Here is a 24,433-nt window from a genome sequence, read left to right on the forward strand (position 1 = left end):
AGTGCAGTTGGGGTGTGGTGTACTGCACTGAAAAGAATTATGAACCTTCTCAAGTCCTTTAGCAACAACACAACCTCATGCAGACCTGTTCAACTTCAGCTCACTGCAGTTGGAATGTGTTCCCATTCAAATCAAGGGCAGCTGGAAACTACATCCTGGAGCTGTGGTGCAAATAAAGTGAAAGCATCTGGTTCCCATATAGTTGAATGAGAGTGGTTGGGAGCATTGTTAAGCATTTACCAAGTCTGAAATTAGCTGTAGACAGACAAAAAAAAAGTATTCCGCCAGCAGATAAAACTTGCAGGCAGCATCTAGAAGTACATAAGCTTACACCCTCACCCACCTTTGGATTTGATTTTTAAAAAAGGCAGCTGTCAACTTGGGACTAATTACTAAGTCATTGAAAAAAACTTCCTAAATATATTGAGGCCTTTGTAATGTGTAAAAATTGTCCCTTTCAGAAGGTATTAAAAAATGTTCAAGTTCTGCAAGTTTTGAAAAACTGATGGAAAACAAAATAATTGTGTGGCTGAGTTTAGATTAAACTGTGAATGTAATGCACAAGAGTGTTATTTTTGCAAATTATTATGATGATGTCAATGTGTTTCTTGTTTATGTAGTAAATTCAAAGTACCACAATGTGCTTTCTAAGTTGAATCACATTCTGACTTCTTATACTACTTAAAACCTCTAGAAGTGAAATAATTCCCCAAAATTCACAGTGCCTCCTAAAATATCTCAGCTGTTTGAAAGAACAAAGTGTAATTCTTCCCTGCCAGATTTCCCATAATGCACATTAAACAAATTATTGGCAAACTCAACTGTTAAAGGTTTTGGGTCAAACTACCCTTACATAGGCACTGATGGTTGTAATCATGGAGCTTGTGTTGTACAATATATGAAATTTCAGTGCTAACAATGTCTAAAGATTGTTTCTTATGAAATTTTTATGAAAACAACTTTGCCAGTGGTAATTAGGGACATGACCTGGCAGCTTTGAAATACTTTGAAATATAATTTTTTAATACAATTATATTAATGATTTAAAATGTTATCATCTCAAATGACATAGTAGAAAAGAAGTGATATAAACAAGAGTAAGTAATGAGGATCATACAAACATAATTATAATAATTATTATGTTTGAATAATATACAAACATATAATTATAGATCTGTTAGCTAACAAATACAAAAAGTTGTATTGCAAGGTATTTATATTTTCACAGTTTTATAAATACCTTGCAATACAACTTTTTGTATTTGTTAGCTAACAGAGCTATAATTAAAAGATCTATAAATGACCACAGTACCCTGGTCATTTTGTGTCAGACATGTTTTATATTACAATACGAGCCTTTGGGAATTCAAAATCCTCTTTAAGCAGGTGAAATCCAGGTCAGGAGAAGGTCAATAGGACCTGTCAATTCTGAAAGATCTGAGAAGTCTCAATACTATCCAATGTGCAAGATTATCCAACTGCTTTGGGACGAAAGAAGCTCCAATAATTTAATTTATTAAAGAGAAGAAGTGTCTATAGGTGGATGGTCCATTGGCCTGTTAGTCATATGACTGGTCTTTTCTTCAATCATGGTGTACTTGTTTGGAGTAATGTATAGAACACTCTGTAGCACACCTTAGTCTCCATAACACCAGCTGTATTTTGTGAATGGAACATAAAAGGCAGAGTGCAGTGAAGTAAACAATGTAATGTCCCAAAAAGAATGGATTGCGATATGCACTCTTTATTAGGTTGCTTACTGTTTAAATCAAATATCCAATATTTGAAAGCTATATTGTAGAGAATACCTTTTCTGTCTTTTTAGAAAAGTAGAGATTTCCTTTAAAGCGGAAGTAAACTAAAAAATTTATAAAAAAAAAAATAAAAATGTTTACTTCTGCAGATCTGTTGATCCCCATGGAGGTATCCTGAATCAGGTCCCACGCTGTCCACTTATCTGCCTTCGTCCTGGTGCAGAGGGAGCACCGGGCGCCGCCATCTTCTTTCTTGTCTTTCAGCTTCCGTGTACATCACCTAATCTTGCAATGCACAGGCACAAAATTGGATGACGTAGCCTGCTGTAAATGGGGAAAAAAAGAGTGCTGATCTTAGTGTGTATGCATTTTTTCCCCCATAGAAGAAAAAGACGAGCCTTTTTTTTAAAGGGTGTAACCCTCCCCCCCCCCCCACCTATCAAAAAAAGGGTTTCCTACCCTTTTATGTAAAGTACAAATCTTGGTGATAGGTCTGCTTTAAGAGAAAATATGGACAGGCAAATAACAGTATTTATAATCATGTTTATTTAAATAATATGTTTTTGCACTAGTCAGGCTGAGACTGCATGCAACGGATTGTTCATCCTATGTCTAAAGAACCATATAAATAAATTGGGCTTGGTACATAAAATGTAGAAAAAGACATGTAAAGACATACCAGTCCCAACATTTTTTTTTCCACATTAAGATTTAAGCTTCATTAATAGGTATTGGCAACATCATTAGAAATATTTGCCCTAAATCTCCATATTTAGATAAAAAATAAAGTTTAGTTGCAAAATTTAGTGTTTCCTATTTACTTGCTTGTTTGGAAAATCAATTGCCTCTTACTTATGCTGTTTTTTTGTTTGTTGTTTTATTATTTTTTTATGCTTACCAGTTAGTTGAACCACTGACACCAAGTGGAACGGCACCAAACCAAGCCCAACTAAGGATCCTAAAAGAAACAGAACTGAAGAGGGTGAAAATCCTGGGATCGGGTGCTTTTGGGACAGTGTACAAGGTCAGCATTGTTATAGTTTATAAGTAGAATATAAATTGACATAGTTTTGTGTGAACTGTATCTGTATTTGTGTGTAACTGTATCTGAATACAAGTGGTCCCTACTCATCATTACTTTGATTCAAATCATGTACGACCAGCTGTTCCTAAAACTCTCCTTTATACCATCTAATTCATATGGGATATCTTCCTGAGCACTGGGAAGCATTTCCTGGATCATTCATTAAACCTATAAGTTTTCCTTGAAGATTCTATTATAGAATTGAAGAACAATTTCTCAGCCAGTTTACTCTTATTGCAAACTACAGATATTATAAACCACATTCCTCTTTCTGCATCTCCACAATAGATTATCTACTCTTAAACACAAATAATCAAAGAATTCTGGATACTGGTGATATCACTTCTATCTACTAATAATTGATTGACAATTATCATCATTTAAATGAAATAACCATCCAAAATTTTCAATCGTGCCACATTTTCTTCGCCTTACTTTTTGGTTGAAGTACACTGAAGATTTACTCTTGCATTTTTTCACCCCAGAGGTCAATATACCAAGGTCTCAGATATCCCCTGAGGAAGCCAGTTAGGGCGAAACACGTTGGGAGAGACCATGAGCATATTATTGACCGATATCTGGATGCTGCATATGTGAGAGTGTTTTATCAAGTCATGGCCAGAATTCTCATGGCCTTTTTACCAATGTTGATTATAAAAAGATACTTTAGTGAATTAAATAAAGCATTTTAAGCTATGTTAGACCTTTATTTGCTGTAAAAAGCCAGTATCTCTCTATCCCTCCCCTTTTCTTGGATAATTAACACATTTCTCTTATCTACCACAGTCTTTTCCCAATGTAGTTTCTGGAGTTATTCTTTGAGTTGGCACATGTATCATCAGTTTTTGGAGGATTTGATTTCTCACTTAGCATTTCCTTCAAGTGCACATTGATTATTCTCCTCCCCTCCTTCATAAAAAATAGTAATTGAATTGTGTGTGTTGTATTTTGTTAGCTTTATGTGTTTACCTAACTGCACAAATCTAATTGAATGGTAACAAAACTGTGGTTAACAGATTGTGCGCCAAATGTCCAGCCTTTCTAGAACCAGGTTAAAGGGTTCCGAGATAAGGCCATTAAATTAGAATGTTCATTTCTCTTTTTAAAAAAGAAAATCATCTTTAACTGGAATTTTTCTTCAACATAGATTAAACAAGTTACATGACCCACTCTACTAGCTGCTTTGTAATATATAGGCCTCTTTCAACACCCTGCATATGTGTGTATATGCACTATAAACTTTATATTTGAATAGAGTGGTATGGGGTTGGGACTTCTATCCCCACCGCCAAGGTGGGGGAAGTAGCATACAGTAGGAGGGAGATATGGAATGGTGGGTAAGCAGGGAAGGTTTAGGGGACAGAAGAAGATGGGTAGGCAAGTTTGAAAAGATGGGTTTTGAGCGCTCTTTTAAGTGAGCAGAAAGTAGGAGCAAGTCGAATAGGATGAGGCAGACCATTCCAGGTAGTTGGGCAGCTCGAGGAAAGTCTTGGAGCAATGCATGTGATAAGGTTATGAGCGAGGATGTCATTATTAGGTCGTTGGAGGAGCAAAAAGAGCAGATAGGAGAGTATTTTTCTACCAGGTCAGAACGGTAAGTGGGACAATAACTGTGGGGGGATTTGAAGGCGATGCGCAGAATTTGAATTTGCGCAGATGAAAATGACAGGACCTGTAAATGTTCTGAATATGGGAGGAAGTTGAACACAAAACAAAAACCTTGCATAGGGTCTGATTCAGCTTTTTTTTTTTTTTTTTTGTATTTCTTACTCCTTAGGCACCAGTGAAGTCATTTTCAGGTCTTGGGTAAACTGCCACTAAAACCAATTTATTTGTGGGCAGTGTGAAATAAGCTTTTAAAATTGGTAACAATTGGAAAAGGTAGCTAAATAACAACTGTATACACAACTCAAAATGCAGCTGGGTCTGCCAAATAGTTTCAGCCCCAGAACTATGCAGGCATTATTATTAGGGAGGTCAATCAGCCACAGGGCAGACCCCCTCTAGCAACCTCTGGAGAATCCTTGGCTGAGATGGGTAGGTCTAACCTATCCCTTCTCTACCCAACTTAAAAAAAAATGAGTGACATTTTCCAAAATGTTTTAGTTTTGTTTGCCTAGTATATACGGTACAGTTACTGAATGTCTTATGATACAGGCTGCAGAACATCACTGTTACTTGCAGTAAAGCTTGCCTAAAATATCTGAAAGTTGTAAATGTGCACATGTAAGATAGCAGAAGAAATAAGAGTCTGTGAACCATAAGCACTAGACATCTGAATAGCATTGAAGTGAATGAGTCACAGAGCAATGCATACGCAAACATTTGAACATGGTGGCTTGGCTCATCTGATCTTTCTTCTAGGTCATGGATGGAATGTTGCTGAACTCAAGGTAAATATGAGAATGTTGCTTCAAGCAGTAAGACTTGAAAGTTACATTCTCGTTTCTAATCCAGAAGTGCTTTCTAATTGCTGTCCAGTAGTTCAGATGGATGCAGCTTTTCTAAGATGCTGGCTACTGTGCTAGTGGAGCCTGATATTTTAATAAAATCCCACCCAGCCACTGGTTATAAAAATATTAGGGGGGGATACTTAAAGCAAGACTATCACTAAAACAAGGAAAACATAATGTACTATATATGTTTTTTCCTATCTGAATTTAATTTTATTAAAGTTTTTTTTTACATGATTGTTGTATAAGCCTAAAGAAAGAAATATTGTATGAATGATAGGTGCTTCTTCTAAAAAAATATTAATTATTATTATTATTATTATTATTATTAATAAACATGATTTATATAGTGCCAACATATTACACAGCGCTGTACATTAAAAAAAAACAATAAATAACATAATATTACAATAAATAGGGATAAGGTCCTGGTTCCTGCCAACAACCATTTAAAACAAACTTTGCTGGTTTGAGGTTCACAGTCCTAAAGAAAAGCGGAACTAAATACTAAAAATAAACAAATTGGGACCAGACAGGTCCTTTATCGCAGGAAGGACAGGTAATAAATGATTGCAGCTTTTTATTTACACTTACCTGTCCTCGCTCTGTCTTGGGTCCCACCATCTTCATTCAGTCCTCTTTTGGGTGTTGGATTTTCGGCCGTCTTGATTTAAAAGACTGGGTTGTTGTAACTTCCCAGGGCTGCTGGAATACTTGCCTAATCCCAGTATTATATACTGAGCTGCTCATGCACTGCCTAAAATTGCGGCAGGTAATACAAATCCTGTCTGCTCACAGTTTTTAAGTGTGGAACTACAGTTTTGCTTTAAAAAAGCGAAAAGGGCTTGATCATCCACCCCTTACTATAAAGAAGACCACTGTCCAGCCATTTTGTCAGTTTATTTAAAGCTTCAGTAGGGAAGATTTGGAGGTCTAACAAACTGTTTAGGAGACAATTAAGGTCAATTCAGAATTTTTACTTTCTTTTATTTGTTAGCTCTTTGGCAACCACTGCTTTGTTGGACTCTTTTTTTGTTATTTGAAGACTTTTTTGTTTTTTTCTTCAATTTGGGTACTTTTTCAAATTGTGAACTTTTTCTTAAATTTAATATAAAATAAAAGTCCACATACCAACACAGTTACTTTTAACTACTGTTGCATTCACTAAAAACTTATTTTTCATTTTATGGTACGAAGAAAGTCAGTTTCTAAAAACACTCTCCAGTCTTTCGGGTTTTGAATAGAGAGAAGCCATCTACTAAAAATATAAAACAAAAAATTTGAAAACACAAAACCTAGCACAATTTTTTTCAGTAAATATACCACTCATTAGACACTCGATAGTTTAAGCACATGTAGTGGCTGGGCTGTAGCTGGAAAACCAGGAGTGACTGGTAGTTGGATCTCAAGGCTCGAGAAAGGAGTTGTATCCTGAAATGTGCCCCCCGCAGCCTAGTAATGAAACTAAAAGTATTGCCATCCCTGTCTGGGTGCCTGAGGCAGTGGTCAGCCTTCCAGGTCTGCAGCTAGCAATCCAACGACCAATGGGCTTCTGGTTTGCAGCCTACAGGCTGTGTCTAGCCATATATTATTAATAAAAATTATATTTCAAGACCTAGTCTTACTATTGTATTACTGCTGGACAAGTTTACAACATTTTCTAATATAATACTTCAAATTTTTGTGGGAGAATTATGCTATAATATGCTTTTTTATACAGATGTCTTTTTCCATAAAATAGAGAAAGAATGTTTTCATTTAGTAATTGAACTATTAATCAAACACAAGGTAAGTAAATGTTACAGGAAATGTAATTCTATTTTAGAAGCAGCCATACCAAGTAAACCCAGCATTTACAGACGTACAGACAGCAACTCCCCAGCCTGCTTTGCCTGGCATACACTCTAGTTACATGACAAAGCGACTTCTTTATCCAGGAATGTTCTGGCCTGAAGCTATTTGCATTTTGCTGGTATGTCTTCTGCAAATACCCAGCACTGAAATTCAGCTGGCAGGCATCCCCCAAGTCCCCAAGGCTAGTCATATTCTCATCCACTTTTTTGCTGCAGCAAGACACATATTCTTTGCATTTCTATTAACTGTTTATTTACTAAAGTAGCTCAATGCATATCTATACCAGTAATAAACCTCCGTTCCGCAGAAATCAATATTCTCTCCATAGACCATTAAGTCACTATAAGTATGATTTATCTGTACAATATTTGAGCACTTCTTCACAATCCTGTTCTCATGTCCTACCAGCAATTTATGTATTTTTGGATAACCACACAGGTACTAAATTGCTGAAAAGCAAATGACTATACCAACGCATGTGAGGTTTCCTGCTGAAAAAAATGCATTGTTGGATTTCAGGGCAAATTAATTTCCATGCAGGAAAATATATATTTTATCAAATAATAATCAGCCTCTATGACATACATTTCATACATAGTTTTAAATGTTAATCCAATGATTTCTGTTTTGTGTGATAAATAACATCATAGTCATAGTTAAGTGTGGGATCTGCTGGAGTTGGTCATGAATAATTTCATCCGCCAAATGTAGAAAGGTGATAACCAGAAAAAATTCTTCCTATGGGCGCACATCTTAAAAACTCCAGTGTGAACAAGAGCAGTATGTTGCCATCTGTTGTTGCCATGGTAACCCAGAACCATTTCCCTCCATTTCCCTATGCGTGAAATGAACAATGCACACAGAGGTTCAGGAATGATATTTGATGGTACCTGACTCACCTATTAGTTTATTTTACCAATGGGTATAATCATGTCGGCAAATCCATTTTATGATATGACTTGAAATGTTAAGGTTACACTCCACGGTTACAGTCTGGCTTTTTTTTCATATCTTTCTGCGTCATTCAACTTTTAGTTTAGGAAGTGGATTCAATGTTAAATCTTCCTTGAAATAAGTAGTTATATGGGCTGAAATGCTCTATTGTTCTGCGTGTTTAAGTTTGGACACGAGGTACCTGCTGGGCAGTTCTTGTTTAGCCAAAGGCAATATGGCTCCATTCACAGAACTCTCTAAATCGCACATCAAACCTCTGATCAGATCATTTTGGCATCAGGGTATACATCATGTCAAATTTCATTATTATATCCCACAGTCAGTGTCTAAAAATAATAAATAAATAGGAACTGATGTTTAGAGTTTAGTAAGTATTAAATCATTCTTTACTACAGAATATGGGTTCATGTTAAGTTTTACTTAAGGTGTTAGTCATATTTTAGGGGTTAACTATAAGAGTTAGGGTAGATTAAGGTCTCATTCAGATTTGCAGTGTAAACCACACAGTTAATGTTTCCAGGTGCATATATTATAGCAAACTGCTGCCATGCACCCAGCTCACAATTTCACCCACCAATTTACTCTGCAGGTCATGCTTTCTCTTATGTTTATGGTGGATCTGTTCTTCACAGAAGTGAAAGCAAATACATGATCAGAAGTAGCGTGTTGTTTTCGGAAATTGTCCCATAATCCCACCACAAACAAATACAACCAGATGCAAATATGTACACAAAATGGTTAACAACAGTTCTAAATGCAGTTGAATAAAAATGGTTGGGGGAACATTTGTACACTGCTGCCGTATCCTGCAAGACTGAAAAGTGTTAATGAGTCACTCAAGGGGTTAGGCTAAATGTTAGAGCCCTGTCAGGTTTTTATTGGTGTCTGACTCTCATTCAGGAAGATTCACCTTGTTTGTCCTAATGACCATTTTCACCAAGACTGACAGTAGAGTAAAAACAAAAATGGAGACATTTGTTCCTATGTTCTTGAGGTAATGGTCTAAGAGAGCCTTTCCCCATTTTGCCCAGCGATCTGCTATAATTTCCTGTCATCTACAGGCGCGGTCGTCAACCAGTGGTCTGCAAGAAAATTTTGGTGGCGCGGCTCCGTCTCCCATATGGACACAACCCGCCCACTCTCCCATTGCAGGCTCAGACCTGCTTGCTAAACATTCTGGGGGGACAGTAGCACAGGGCTGTGGACACAACTTTTGTTGCATCCACATCCCTTCACTACTGTCCCCCCAGGACTTAGCAAGCAGGTCTGAGAATACGATGGGAGAGTGGGTGGGTTCTGGCATCATGTCACTATGGGGGAAGTTTCTTCCCCTTTGAGTGACACAAGACTTGGTGAGGTCAGACAGGTTGGCGATCACTGATCTACAGGAACGGCAAATTTCTAATGAAACACAAATAAAAAATATGGAAAAATATGTTGGTGTTTTTAGTAATTTAGTTTACACGATAAGGGTAGTTACCTGTTTATACTGGTTGCCTCATTTTCTATCATTTCTTTACATAGAACATCTACGGGTGGCATGGCTGCCTGTCAACTAGCACCAACACATTCCTTAATAGTCCCAATGTAGCAAAGATATTTGTAGTGAGATATCTGTGGCTTGGAACCACTAGTGTAAATGCCCAGCTACAATATTCTTGTTTGTTCTTGGCCCTAGGTGTCAAATGCCGAAATCTACGATTTATTTTGTTGTCAGGGTTAAGAATCCTATTAACAATGTCTATGCCACTTGTGATGTGGTCTGTCATCTAATATTCTTCATAGCCTCCTTCCACTAGTCACAGCCAATCTGGAGGTATCTGCAGTGCCAATGGAACATTTCAACATGGTTAAAACTAAGTAATTAGGTTGACTCTAAGTAAGTCTTCAAGGCTTCCATGAACTTTTTCAGTAGCTGCAAATATACAATCGAGAATTCAGACAGCATAGAGAATGCCATTCTCCATCACCTAAACATTTTAAAGTCTTGGGGTGTATTGTGTGTATTGCATTAGGAAACACTTTTAGTTTACATCCTACAGACCATCTACACCAATAAATACAAATAAAAATAAGTAAGGAAGTATTTTTGGGATATTCTTTTCATGAATTAGTCTCAGTTGAAGATCTAGAGTGAAAACTTTTGGAAATGTAAAAAAAACAAAAAAAAAACAGCTAAGTGGTCTACCTGTAGGCAGCACAATAGAAAATAACCACTTAGCACAAGGAAACTGTTAAAGTGGAAAATGGTCAAGCAAAAAGGATTTAACATTCAAGTTGCTGCTGTGAAAATAAAAAGGCTGGGCGCTCAAGTTATGTAATGACTTCAGATAAGTCACTCAGACTCGGACTGACATTTTTCTAAACATGCTGTGCATTGTTAACATTTTTTCTAAACAGTGAACGTCCATGGTTGAGACAGAATACATGTACCCATTTGCTTAGAATAATGCATACAGTATTTTTTTTTTTTTATTTATGTGTTATATTTACAAATTTTGTGAAGTTTGTCACCAATGGTAACACGTGCTAATGTAAAAGTGACTCCTTTAGTAAATCAGGTCAAAGAGTCTGTGCTCAGACTGCCCAAAAAATCAGAAGTCAGAAGGGCTCCCAGAAGCTCAATAAAAGTCAATTGAAATAAGACAAGCCTGTATAGTGTAAATGTGTCATTAATGGTATCCCTGTTACCATACATGCATATATATAGAAATAGAATAGATATAGAATTGGAAGTATTGACATATGAATGCTTGTTTCATGTTTTATGTAACATACCTAAAATGTAGTTTGTAATGTAAACAGAAGAAACATGAGTGAGCCCAATGTATGCATTGTCACTTTTAATTCTTGGGTTATCATTCAAATATTTTCATAGAAAGCCCATTTATCTAATTGGTGAATTAAAAATTGTATCACCTTCACAGGGATATAAAATTGGTATATGTAATGTACTAAAATTGTTGTTTTTGTTGTCTAGGGCATCTGGGTTCCAGAAGGGGAGACGGTAAAAATACCCGTTGCCATTAAAATCTTGAATGAGACAAATGGACCTAAAGCCAATGCAGAATTTATGGATGTAAGTAACACTTTATAATATAAAATGTTTAAAATATCTAAATGACGTGATAATAACAGTTTTAGGTCAGGGTAATAAATGTTTTTTGTTACCATGAGAAGGTCACTACAAGTCTCAATCTTCATTGGTCTTTTGGATTTGCCAACCACATCACAGAATGGGCAAGAATGATTATTGGGCCTAGCAGTCTGTTTAAAATAGAACCAAGCACCTGTCTGTTGAGTCTCATTGAGACAATAGTCACTAACCCCTAGCCCTAAGCCCTGACCCTAAAAGTATCCCTGACTTCTAACTTTATGCCTAACAATAATGAACCTCTGAAATAAGCTAAGCATACTAGAAAATAGATCCAAATGCTACATTTTTCGGAACCAAGATCCCACAGTAAGTGTCGGATATTGTAAAATAGTGATGGGTTACACAAGATCCCTACTGAGAGCAATGAAACAAATGTCTAAATAACCCAACATGAAAAGACTGCAAGAAACCCATTATGTAAAAGTAGTATATGAACAGCCTGGCAATTTAAAAGACCATGTATTTATTTTTATGATGTTTTTCCTATTGAAGAAATAATGAATTAATAATTTAATGTCAATGTGGTCTGTAATTCAGAACAAATAAAACCATGGCAGACAATAAAGTATTTTAAAATCTGACAAGTGACTCTAACATAATTATCCCCTTTCGTATACACAATGAATGGGCATCAATCATTATGGAAAATGCAGAACCTTTAATGATGAATAAGGCATCAGCATGTCATTTTTATTATTGAAGAATAACAATGTTCCACAGGCGTTGGGATGCCCAGGTAACAGGTATAGTTGCACTGGGTAATAAGAATCTTGTTGATTACAGAAATTCTGTGGGAATGGGAATCCTCATCAACATATCACTTTAATCTGCTTTTACATGTACAAGGGGCTACATGTCCCACCTTAAATTTTTTGAATAATAGAGTGGGCCAAATCCAAACCTTATTTTTGTCCCCAAAGGAATCCTAAATATGAACTGCAGCTGGCCCGCTGCTGCATTGAAATAGCTCCGCTACTGCAATTCCTGGCATCACTTGCGTCTATAGGCCAGCGGGTCTCTGTCTATGTGTGGCCCCGCATCGGACTGTTTTATAGACGCAAATAATGCCGGTAATTTTAGTAATGACGCTAATTCAATGAAGAGGGAGATTCAGCGGTGGGCCACTCATAAGATTTAGCTCCGCATTGGCCGCGTCTGGGATTTACAGCACCCCCCCAGCTTAGGTAAGAGCGAATTTTTAAAACTCGATCTCACAACGAATTCGGCCGTTCTCGCGTCCTCAAATTGTAAGCGAGAATGACCGGTGTAAATTCGCCAATCGAGCTCAAATTAAAAAAAAAAATGTTTAAAAAAAAATAAAATAGAAAAGGATCGTGGGCTGTGCTGATCGATGAATGCAGCGCCGGCTGCATTCATTGATCAGCTTAGTGTGCGATCCCCGGCACTAGAGGTTAAATGGGGACAAGTCTCCCCATTCAAAACCCCTAGTGTGCTCTGATTGGCTGAGGAAAGCTTTCCTCAGCCACTCAGGGAGCACTAGGGGAATCACAATAAGGATTCACAGGACTGCAAGAATGATTGCAGCCCTCGGAATCCACTGCAATCCCGGGGCACCAGAGGTTAACTCACATTGAGAACAGTGTGCGATCCCCGGCACTAGAGGTTAATCAACCTCTAGTGCCCCAGGGATCGCAAACAGGAGGATTCACAGGGAATCCTGTGAATCCCCTGTGAATCCTCCTGTTATAATTTCCTTGATCTTCCGATGGTTTCGCGATTTTTGCTGTTCGCCAAAATTTCACAGAACCATCAGAAGTTCGGGGAAATTTTCGCTACCTTGCATCCCCTTAGCTGTACTTTTCCTTGCTACTCCAAGGCATGGACTTGAATGGTTGGAATTTCATAGAAGAATATTGTTATTATTATTTTCAGCCTGTGCAAAAAGGTTACCATTGAAATTTAACTCAGAAGGCTACAAATAGAGAAAGAGTCATGAAATTGTTTCTTAAATAAATATTTTATAAAAAAATTTCTTTATTGCAGGCTTGCTCCAGATTGAATGTGAAGCAAAACCTCTTTGTTTCCATATGAAAAGGTTTTTGCATCTAATGAGAAGGAAAAATGTCCTCAAGTTTGGCCCCCAACTTTGTCTAAGTTTTTCATTTTGGCCCTCTGTGTATTTGAGTTTGAACCCCTGGTGTAGAGGGAAAACTTCCCAGTGGTAAAACCTCTTTCCATTGTACCTGTCAAAGTTGGGATTTTTCCTCACTTGGAATTGTTTTTTTAATCTCTCCAGCGAGTACACAGGTAATAAGAAAAAAACAGAGGCTCTAATCCCTCTGGCTTTAATTAAATCTAAAATAAAAGCATTTTGAGTAAAGTTTCACCTTTGCTCTCCGTGCTGAAGCAATATTCTTTTTGTACATGCCGAGTCCTCTGACCCCTGCTGAGTCAAACATATAGCTCAGCAATCAGCAAAGCCTAGGCACCCTGCTGATTGGAGAGCTCTAACATGGATTCATCAGGGGTGTGTTGGACATCTATAGAAAGTCCATTGCTTCAAACCCAGATATCAGGGGTCATTTCTCTCTAACATACTGGCAGGGGTCAGGCTTCTCAACTCAAGCTGTGGCTGCTTTCTAAATAAAAAGGAATGTAAAATTCTGCTCTCCTTTTGTGTTGATGCACCTGGAATGTACTTAGCTTATTTTAGCTCAGATTTTAACAGAATGTTAAGTAGGGCTTTGAACGTTTTTTGTTCAATTGTTTAGTTGTGTCTGTATAATTTAATATTATATGTTGCACAGCATAGTAAAAGAAAGTAGCAATTTTTGCAACCAAAGACACAGTCACCCAGCTTTCCATGTACTTATTAATTATGCTAAACAATTACTGGTAAAACACATCCTGTTGTAGCTTGTAATTGTAACTGACCAGACAGGATAATTCCTAAGTATTCCAAGAATCAAAAAGAAATTACAGCAAGTCTAATGAGAGTTATTTCATATGGCCAACTTGCTGGAAAATTATAATGTAATGGTAAGACAGTCCGCTGTTGAGTCTTCATTATGGAAACACTACAAACCTTATTATGAATTTGTAATCTCCAGCATTATAATAGATGTCATGGGAAAGAAGTGGAGCATGAATTTAGCACAAAATAAACTGCAGTGAAAAATGACTTCCTTTTTTTAACTTTGTATGACTTAAGCTATATTGTTCTCCAAAAACAACAGTTTCTAAAATTTGGTCAAACCCTGAAACACTAGTAGGGTGCTTATAATTCAGCTCTCATACCTGTATATCTTCTAGGGTCCAGAGCAATTTTGTTATGCCAGAAAATTTTGAGGCCCCTCCCCTCCTGTCTTTACCGTAGCAGCGGGAAAGACTGAATCATCGTATCGTTAAATTACGTATACCAGAAGGCTTTGGCCTGCTTCTTCTGCGCATGCCTAAACTTGGACATGTACTGAAGAGGTTTTTCTAGACATTGAAAAAAAAGTTCCAATCTCTAGCATGCGCAGTGAGAGTGGCACTTTTTTTGTTATAGTTACAGCACCTGTGCTGTAACCAGCTATATCACCTGATCTCCCACCTGTGCAGTTTGATATCAGGTGACATTGCCAGGAAGAAAAAGAAAGAAGACGCTCCCAGTGCTTTCTCTGTACCAGGAAAAGGAGGATTCAAGGACAGTGCAGGACCTGATCGAGGCCAGGTATGAAGGGCTCTGGGGTTCTGTGAAAGTTAAGGTATTTTTTATTTTTTATTACATAGCTACATTGATGAGCATAACTAGATCAGCCTTTCTCAACCATTTTACTATAAGGGAACTGTGGAACTGACTTTCATGCTTTAGGGCAGCAGTCGCCAACCAGTGGTCCAGGGGAAAATTTTGTTGGTTTGCAGCTCTGTCCCCCTTATGAATACCACCTGTCCACTTTTCCATCACAGGCTCAGACCTGCTTGCTAAGCATCCTTGGGGGACAGTGAAACAAGGCTGTGGACACAAATTTTGTTGCCCCCAGGATGTTTAGCAAGGGTGTCTGAGCCTGCGATGGGAGAGTGGATGGGCTCTGGCATAATTACATCACTCTGGGGGATGTTTATTCCCCTTTGAGTGACACACGGCTCCCCGCACATGTGCAGTCTGAATTTCGTGGATTTAGTTGTCTGTGAGTTCCGAAAGGTTAGCGACCACTGTTTAGGGAACCCTTTCTATATTTACTATATCCACAGCTCACAGTAAATTAGCATGTTGGTCAGTTGAAAAAATGCTTCATACATTTCTGGGCAGTGGGAAGGATATCATCACCCTTACAGATGGCCAAAAATATTATTGGTGTCAGTTAAGCTAATCTGTGAGGTCCAAACTGCTCATGGCTGGAGAATCCCCTAGCAACCTCTGAAAGAACCCTGGATTAGATAGTGTAAAAGAGTGGCATATGAATAAAAAGTTTTGGAACTTCTGATTTAGATAATCATTACACAGCTTTGTGAGGCAGTTTATTACTGAATTCTAGGTTGTTTTTCTTAGTTATAGTTAAATTAAAGCTAAACTTCAAAACATTTTCAATTATGTCTAGCAAGTCCACAGATTTACAAAGCTCTGCCAGACAGCTCAATAACGACTTAAGTTTTTTCCACTGCATAATAGCAATACAATACCTGGTGACTTTTCTACTCTTGACTGTGACTTCCCCATCCAAGCCTATTTAAGCTCTCTTGGTTGATATGAGGGACATATTCAGACTTTCACTAGCTTAGTCTGAACATGCATTGAATGTTTTCTAAAAGAATAGATAACTTCATTACATGGAATTTTTTATCTTCCCATACTACAACTATAATGTAAAAACACAATAAACAGGGCATTGTTAACAAAGAAGAACATCTATGTTTTCTTTCACTTATGTTAAGGAGGAAAATGGAACATGGTGAAAGGTTCCAAAGAAATAGGTTTTTAAAAGATATTCAGCGATTTTCTCTGCCTGCAAGCATTTCTTAAAAGCATTCCACTCCATACATGTTAAAGGTTCAAGCATTCCATTTTAGCTCATTAGCTCTCTGATTACCTTTTTTTCATATGCTTACTTTAAAAAAATGTCATATCCTTGTTTCACCTTCTAGGGAAGTGCATTCTCCTAAATGCACATGAAATCTCAAATACAAAACTGAGTTTAATACTTACTGTCAGGCAACCATTAAACACAGGCTGTTCATTCTCTGGTTTCCTTCTATTAGCTGCTCCAGCAGTTTGTATAAATCTGTCTTTATGGCCCATAATTATCTTTCATCTGTCCTTTCATTATCTACTCTGCATGCGGCAAAGACAATCAAGCTGCCCATCATATGGCTATGAGCTGAACACTGGGTCATGTGACGCTTGATCTAGGGTCATTGGTGTGGATCCGTTGACAGAATGACATATCGCAGAGAGTAAGCTTGTCACGTTAGAGGCCAAAAACATTGAGATTACGCCCTGCTGTGAAATATATATATCACCAAAACAGGCACTTTAAATAAAAATGCAGATGCCTCCTTTTCTGGTTGTTTTCCAACACAAAAACTTTATTTTGCAGTTTGAAAAATGTAAAAACATATAAATAGAGTAGAGTAAAAAATTATTTGTGAAATGCGCACTCCTTTTTGCCAGGGAAATTTCCAGCTTCAATACCCTGTGCAACAATTATATAGAATTATGAACCACTATAATTCTATGTTTTTTTAGCAGTCATAGAACTCCATGTTTAACTTCTTTTATTTATTAAAGAGATAGTTATTATCAAGTCATGTTTACTAAAGAACAAAAGCTAACATTATTATTTTGCTAAAGATTCCTGATCCTTTGTTTTCAGATCATTTCCATTTTATACCCATGGAGGTTTTTAGAGGCTGTATTCAGAGTCTGTCCTTCCAAATTAAATTTACACCCACTTTTTCTTACTGAAAACCTTTATTAAAGTCATCTACCAGATGCATTAGGCCTGATTTAATAAAGTTTCCAAGGCTAGAGAAGATACATTTTTTTTAGTGAACCTGAATAATCCAGCAAACCTGGAATGGATTTCTTAAAAGTCAATTGCTATTTCTTGTTTCCTGGACAAGATCTATTTCAGGTTTTCTGGATCACCCATGTGTACTGATGACAGTATATCTTCTCCAGCCTTGGAGAGCTTTAATAAATCAGGACCATTATCTCAGCCAGCAACTGAGGTTCTTGTAAAAGATAGGTAGGGCTTGTAATATAAAGGTTTAAGACTTTGCAAACCAATGGTTGGCCAAAACATTAAAGAGAAACAGGTTTACTTTTAAAGTAAATCTTTCAGCAACTTAGAATTCTGCATAAATACATTTGTGACATTATGCGTCATTATGCAGATACATATCACCACCCTTATATAATTAAAAGCCTTCCTTTGACCTTGACCTTTGCACAATAACTTTGCCTAACCTAAGATTATGTATTTAGCCTTCTTCAGGCAGGGGGAAACATCCCCTTTGATCAACTACAACATTTTTACTTTGTTACAACCAAAGAGGCTGCAGGTGGGGTTTATCTGCATCTTAAACATTTGTAAATATAACAATTTTCACAGGTACCACCCAGAGCTGAAATCAAACAATTTATAATTGGTAGGATGCAGAATTTGTAATTCATCCATAGTCTCTTTTTTATCTACTGTACATTTTATGATGCATATATAGTGCAGTGTACAGTCCCTGCGGGATGCCAAGATTGAACTGGGTGACAAGGATGACACAATTGTTTTGTGCATATGAAGAATTTACATGTTCGGTGGTCCCCCAATGGTCAAAGAGGATCCACAGAAACCACAACTAGCGGTAGCAGTGATGGAGGTGGGGAAGAGAGTGCATGTCAGAGCTTGTATCACATGGTGCTGGCAAAAACTACAAATGTAGAGTGTCCTATACTGTGCACACATTATGGCAAAAATCTATCCAGCACACAGCCCTTTATTTCTGCATTAAGGAAACCCTGTGGTCAAGACATCTGGACATTTATCTTCAGAGGTTACAGGAGAATAATTGAAATTGTTATCTCTCAGCAACTTCACCATCTCCTTGTGCACTTGTTCCTTAAAAGATAGGGAGTTGTTTCCAGGAGAGGGGACTAGGGGGTTGATTTATGAAAGCTCCCTAATGCTGGGGAGGATACACTTTCATCAGTGAAGCTGGGTGATCAAGCAAACTTTGCAATGGATCTGGTCCAGATTTGCAAACATATTCTAACAAATAGCAAATTACTTTTAGGAAGTCCATTTTAGGTTTGTTGGATCACTCACACTGACTTAAGTGTTTCTGCTGTGAAACTTTTTAATTGCACCACATTGCACACAGCTATAGCAGTGGCTTTTTTTGTAAGGCCCATTTGCTGTTGGGTAATAACGGGTAACCTGTCCACTGACCATAAATAGTCATATATAGCATAGTGTGGAAGTTAATTTTCTTATATTTCTATAATTGACCATAAATAACCTAGCTTTGTTTATCTGTAGTATTTACAGTATTTGTTTACTTTTTCATCATCTTGGGTCACTTTAAAACAAGCCCAAATAACTTGATTATTAGTAATAGTGGAAAAGTTTGAGTAACTCCATCCCAAAGCCCATAAAATGTAAATGAATATGATATCTGTTTGAATTTATATACAGTACATATAAAATGTTGGAGATTTAAATGCTATCAAGAAATCTACAAAAATCATTTTCAGAAGCAAGCAAGAAAGCAGAAGATGGATGTGATCCCACTGCAAAGAATAGGTTAATGGTGTGATAAATTGTGTGCTAAGGAAAATGCAAAGGGAAAGTAATTTGGCAATGGGGCAGTCATTTTTTGCGCCCCCTAACTCTCACTAATGGATCCCTAATGACTGTAATGACATAATGTGTGTTAGTAAATAGATTGTCTGATATCCTATTCAGAGAAGAGATGAACAGAACAGCATTAAGGGAAAAAAACTCACACACCTTGAAGGTCCACAATAAAAGCAATTTACAATAAAACTACTGGACTAATTTGAGATGGAATTTTCCATTTTGTTCCTTACAATGAGGCTGTTTCAAAGGAAACATGTCTGGCAAGGTGACATAATCACGTAATGAGATTTATTACCCCATCTTTCCATGAAGCTGGTAAAAGTCTTCATGGGATGCTCACAATTGGTATCAATGACACTGCAAATCTGCCATGTTACTGTTAAGGGCTTGGAGTGACAGTGATGTACATTGTTTTCCCCTGATACCTAAACCCCCTCTGTGCTCATCTTAGGTTTGAAGTATGGAGACAGCTCTGATTTGGGACTCTTCCCATTAAATCTATTAGGCAAGCTAAATCAGGGACCAGATAAAAGGTTTAAAAAAAAAGGTTTGGTTAGGCATTTAAAAGGTATAAGGGAACAGACGGAATACTAATTTTACATAATTTAGCAAATGACAACTCGATAGTGACAACTCGATACATAGTGCATGTAACCAAATGTAACATGTACCAATTATGATACTGTTAGTGCACCGTCTGAGCCTGGATAAAATTGGAAGATCATTTGTGCTAGTGAATTATAAACTAGAGATATAGGTAATAGAATACATTTGAGAAGCTTTCAAGGTCTAACACTTGCAAAGAAATTTTAAAATGTACCTGCCAGGCTGGGTAGCTACAAAAAAAACGTGACTCGCGGTGTAAGCCCCTTATACTGCAAGGTAAATGCTCTTTAAAACTAGTGGTAGACAGAAAAGATGTAATACCTTATTCCATGCTCCTGCAGTCCTCCACCTGCTGTGAAGCCACTTTCTTTTGCTGCTCCACCAAATGCTCTCTGATGTTGTTGCATGCAACAACATCAGGCCTATCCTGAATTTAGAGCGCTGGAGAGAAGAGATGAGTGCTGGCTGGAACAAGGTAAGTATTACAGCTTATTCCTTTACCCCTAGATGCATTATGCATTAAAAAATGTGAACAAAAGGCTCTTCAAGGGTGTTTCCTTTACATGTTCAGGATTTAAGTTTTTAAAGTGGAAACCCCAAACCTGATAATATCAAGCAACACTGTCAGCCTGTTACATGCACTCCTTCAGTTGGCTGTTGGGTTGTAGATTAGAGAAATTACGGGCTTAGCGGTTGGGGGGTTAATAAAGTCTGAGCTGTGTAACTTCTCTATCTGCTTTCTGTATTAATATTATATATTAAAACATATAGATATGTTCAGTTTTGTTCAATTGGTGGCTGCACATAAGCTCTTAGTCTGGTCTTTTTACTACAACAGGCTTGATTTCCGATTGAAAAGAGTGTTTTTTAAAGAAGGTCATTGGTTTTGGCTTTTTGCATAAAAATATATAGTGACACCTCTGTTTTCACCGTACACAAGGATAACCAAGATGGTCCATGCCAAAGAGCATTCATAGTAACACTGCTGCATTACAAAGTCACCAATTTAATTTAGTTTTAGATGGATCACTTCCGAACCCTTACATATATAATAGAAATCAGGTAAATATATTGGGCCTGATTTTTTTAAAGCTCTCCAAGACTGGTGAAGATAGACTATCATGGTGAACCTCGTGACCCAGCTAAGCTAGATTTTTTTAATCATTTGCTATTATTTGGGAAATGTTTTCAATCTTGGACTAGATCCATTTAAGGTTTGCTAAATTACCCAGGTTCACCTATGATGGTCTATTTTACCCAGTCTTGGAAAGCTTTGATAATGGCCCAGTGCCTAAATATATAATGTGACATGTGATGTAATGAAAGTGACATGCTTAATGAAGACATCATAGTGCTTGGCACTCTGGTCTTGCATGGCTAGGGTCCTGTTTTATTATTTGTGAAACTGCTTTTATGGAGCTTTTTGTGTCAGCTTTTTTCAGAGCCTAAAAAGCATACTATTAGATAAACTGACAGTTACTCATTTGATTAGCATTTTTTTTACCTTAGAATTCAGAGAAAAAAAAAGCACATGAAATTGAAGATTTGCCTTCATTGAATGTTTGATGACTGTCACATTCACTATTCTGTAATAGCCAATGCCTGGGCTTTTTGAAAAAAAAAAACAGGGTTAGGTGCAGAGCTAGCAATGCAGCTAGAAATGCCCAGTACCATAACTATTGTCTAGCCCAATAGCTATAATATTAGTATAATAAAAAGCTAATATTTGAGTTGTTCATCCTTTGTTACCAGCGTATACGGGAACAAAAATTTAGAACTACTAATAATACTAATACACTGCACATCAAAGTCACATACTATAATATTTAGTTGAACCACCTTTACCTTTGATTATGGCACAAATTGTATTGGTATTGTTATTAAAAACATATGCACAATATTTATTTCCATCCAGAGTTGCATTCATTTTTTCCGCCAGGACCATGTATTGATGATGGTAGAGTCTTACAGCTGTAAAAGGTCTTGCCCAGCATATCGCAAAGATTTTTAATGGGGTACAATCTGGACACTGTCATGGCTAATCCTTGTGTGCAAATTATATTTCTTGCGCCTTAAGTCACTGCTTCACAATAAGAGCTCAAGGAATCCTGGCATTGTCATCTTGGAATATGCCGTGCCATCAAGGAAGAAAAAATGAATTTATAGGAAATCCTGGTAAATCAGTTGACAGCTGACCTTATGTTTTGCCACATAATGTTGCTTAACTTAGACCTAATTAACTGAATCAGGCTTGGGTTTTATTGACCAGGCAGTGTATATTCTTCAATCATGGCATGGTTGCATATTTAACTTCTACATTTTCCACCAAGGTTCTAGTACTGTACGTGCAGTTAAATTGTTTGTACAGTTGCTTTCTTAGTAGGTGCACCTTTGTTCTACCTAACTCTATTCAGTATCTCTAAAAATCCGGACTTGGCTATAATATTTATGTGAGGCTAGAATACAATCAGATTGCAAAATACATAATATCAGAAAATAAAATGGTGGATAGTAAAGAAACATATCTGGAATCTATAAATGGTTAAAGCCATTTAATGTTTTTACAATATGGATTAAATAAACAATGTTAAGCATTTGGCTAATTAAATGGTCTTACGTTTATGTATCTACTCAATATCTAATGTGACCATCCCACACACTTTGAAAACCAAGCAGTCTGTCATTGTGTGTTTTAAACATTTTATTAGGCAAGCATGTTTTGCTATTATCTAATGTTTTGATTAATACACCACTCTATGTAACCTTTTGAACCTGTTCCATTAAGCTTTGAGAAATAATTACTGGCTACATGTGGAAGGCTTATACAGGCTGGCTCTGTAGTTCCCCTCTGCTCCTCAGCATGATGCCTTAACAACTGATGCAGGACCAAGCTCTCAAAAAGTCATAGCTGTGATATTGGCTGCATTTGTAGCTGAAACCACAGAGTTCCCATATTTTTCTTTTTTGTAGTAAAAATAATAGTGAGTTTAAATATGAAGAAAATACTTGAAATGTCGTTCTTTAATCACTTTTATAATTAAAATCCAAGGGATTAGTGCTGTGTTTTACAAGCCAAAAACATGTGACATTCTTTTTTTTTTCTGGATGGCCCAGTACAGGGATTAGGAAACTGTTGTGTAGATTTTGAATACACTTCTTAAGTTATTTGAAGTTCTATGCATAATGATATCTCTAAGGTATATGAAAAACTTAATTTGCAAACTAACTATGTCACTTTTTTAAAGTATAGCTGTACTTTAAAAAAAAAAAAACTTTGCAGCCCACCCTATACCTAAAATATCAGACATCAGAGACTGCACAAACCTGCTTGCTGTGGCTGGGTGCTTATGCTGTAGTGTGCAGTTTAGCAGAACTCCAGCTAAATACAAGTTAAAAGAAATTGCCAATTCAACTGTAAAATAACAAAACAAGGTATTGGTACAATATTCAGCTTCAGTCAACCGACTTCTAGATGTCCTCAGTCTGATGGTAGCGTCATTTAACCTATTTTCTCTGAGCTCAGTGGCATTTTTTAGTCAATGATGACTTTTAAAGGCTGCTTCATCCATAACAAACCATTTCTATGCATGGCTTGTGAATTCCTTACATTTTAACCAGATCAGGCATGCAGTCTGGGTGACCAAGAAAGCAAATACCATAGTAGACCACATTCCTTCCCTCAATATTGGGTGGTCCCAGTGTTGAGGGGCAAAGCCTCTTCCTCATATCTGGTCTACCGAAAAATAGAGATGGCTGTTTATAGTATAGAATTTTAAAATCAGAATAAATCAGAATAAATAAGTATATAAGTACTCTTGCCCTCTCTTGCCACATCCCAGACCTGGTCAATGGCAGAGAGATATCTGTAACCTTGACCACAACCTTTTCCCTGCTCCTTCTCCTTGATCTTTCCTCTGCTTTTGACACTGTTGATCACCCCCTTCTAATACAAATCATGCGCTCCATTTGTATCAGTGGCACTGCTCTCTTATGGTTTGCTTCCTATATGTCTGCCTTTCAAGTTTCTTTCAATGGTAACTCCTCCTCACCCACTCTCCTCCCTGTTGATGTTCCCCAAGGGTCAGTCCTTGGACCGGTCCTCTTCTCTCTGTACACCTCCTCTCTCGGTAGTCTCTTATCTTCCTTTGGCTTACAGTACCATCTCTATGCTGATGACACTCAAATTTATCTGTCCACCCCTGACCTGTCTCCCTCAGTCCTGGATAAGGTTCATGCTGCCTGTCAGCTATCTCATCATGGATGTGTGACTGATTTTTGAAACTTAACCTGGATAAAACCAAAGTCATCATCATCCCCACCTCAAATTCCAAATCTCCCCCTGACATATTTCTAACTGTTAACAACACTAAGATCCATAATGTGTGAGTTGAGTTGTCAATGATTATATGTGTAATGTTAGGTCCTTGGTCTTATGAAATGCTCAGCACATTGAAGACTTTGGTGAGTTCAGAGAAAAAGCAGAGTAAAGCCAGATTGTACAAAAGTTATAAAGTGAGAATATGAATTCTGTGTGCTTGTATTTTTACAGTATTTTGGAGGGTGGTAGAAGTAAACGAAACAACAATCCATAAGCAGTACTTCTTTCACATATTTTCTGGAACTGGAAGTGTTTAAAAGGGTGCAAAACTTTGAATGTGGTTGGGAAGTGTCTACCGGACTGAAATAGTGTAACCCATGGTACAGTCATTTTCTACAATAAAATGTTGAATTTAATTATTTTCTTACCTCACATGTTAAAATTGTAATGAAAT

General features: G+C 37.2%; 1 protein-coding gene across 2 annotated transcripts in view; it reads left to right on the forward strand.

The window, feature by feature from the left end:
- Positions 1-24,433, forward strand: part of ERBB4 (erb-b2 receptor tyrosine kinase 4) — a 510,543-nt gene that overhangs the window by 420,567 nt on the left and 65,543 nt on the right. For both annotated transcript variants that reach the window (XM_072418550.1, XM_072418551.1), the window contains exons 18-19: positions 2,656-2,778; positions 11,080-11,178. In XM_072418550.1, coding sequence (XP_072274651.1) covers positions 2,656-2,778; positions 11,080-11,178 — 222 coding nt within the window. The remainder of the gene's footprint in view (positions 1-2,655; positions 2,779-11,079; positions 11,179-24,433) is intronic.

Source organism: Pyxicephalus adspersus, chromosome 7 (assembly GCF_032062135.1).
Source record: "Pyxicephalus adspersus chromosome 7, UCB_Pads_2.0, whole genome shotgun sequence".
Taxonomy (NCBI): Eukaryota; Metazoa; Chordata; class Amphibia; order Anura; family Pyxicephalidae; genus Pyxicephalus; species Pyxicephalus adspersus.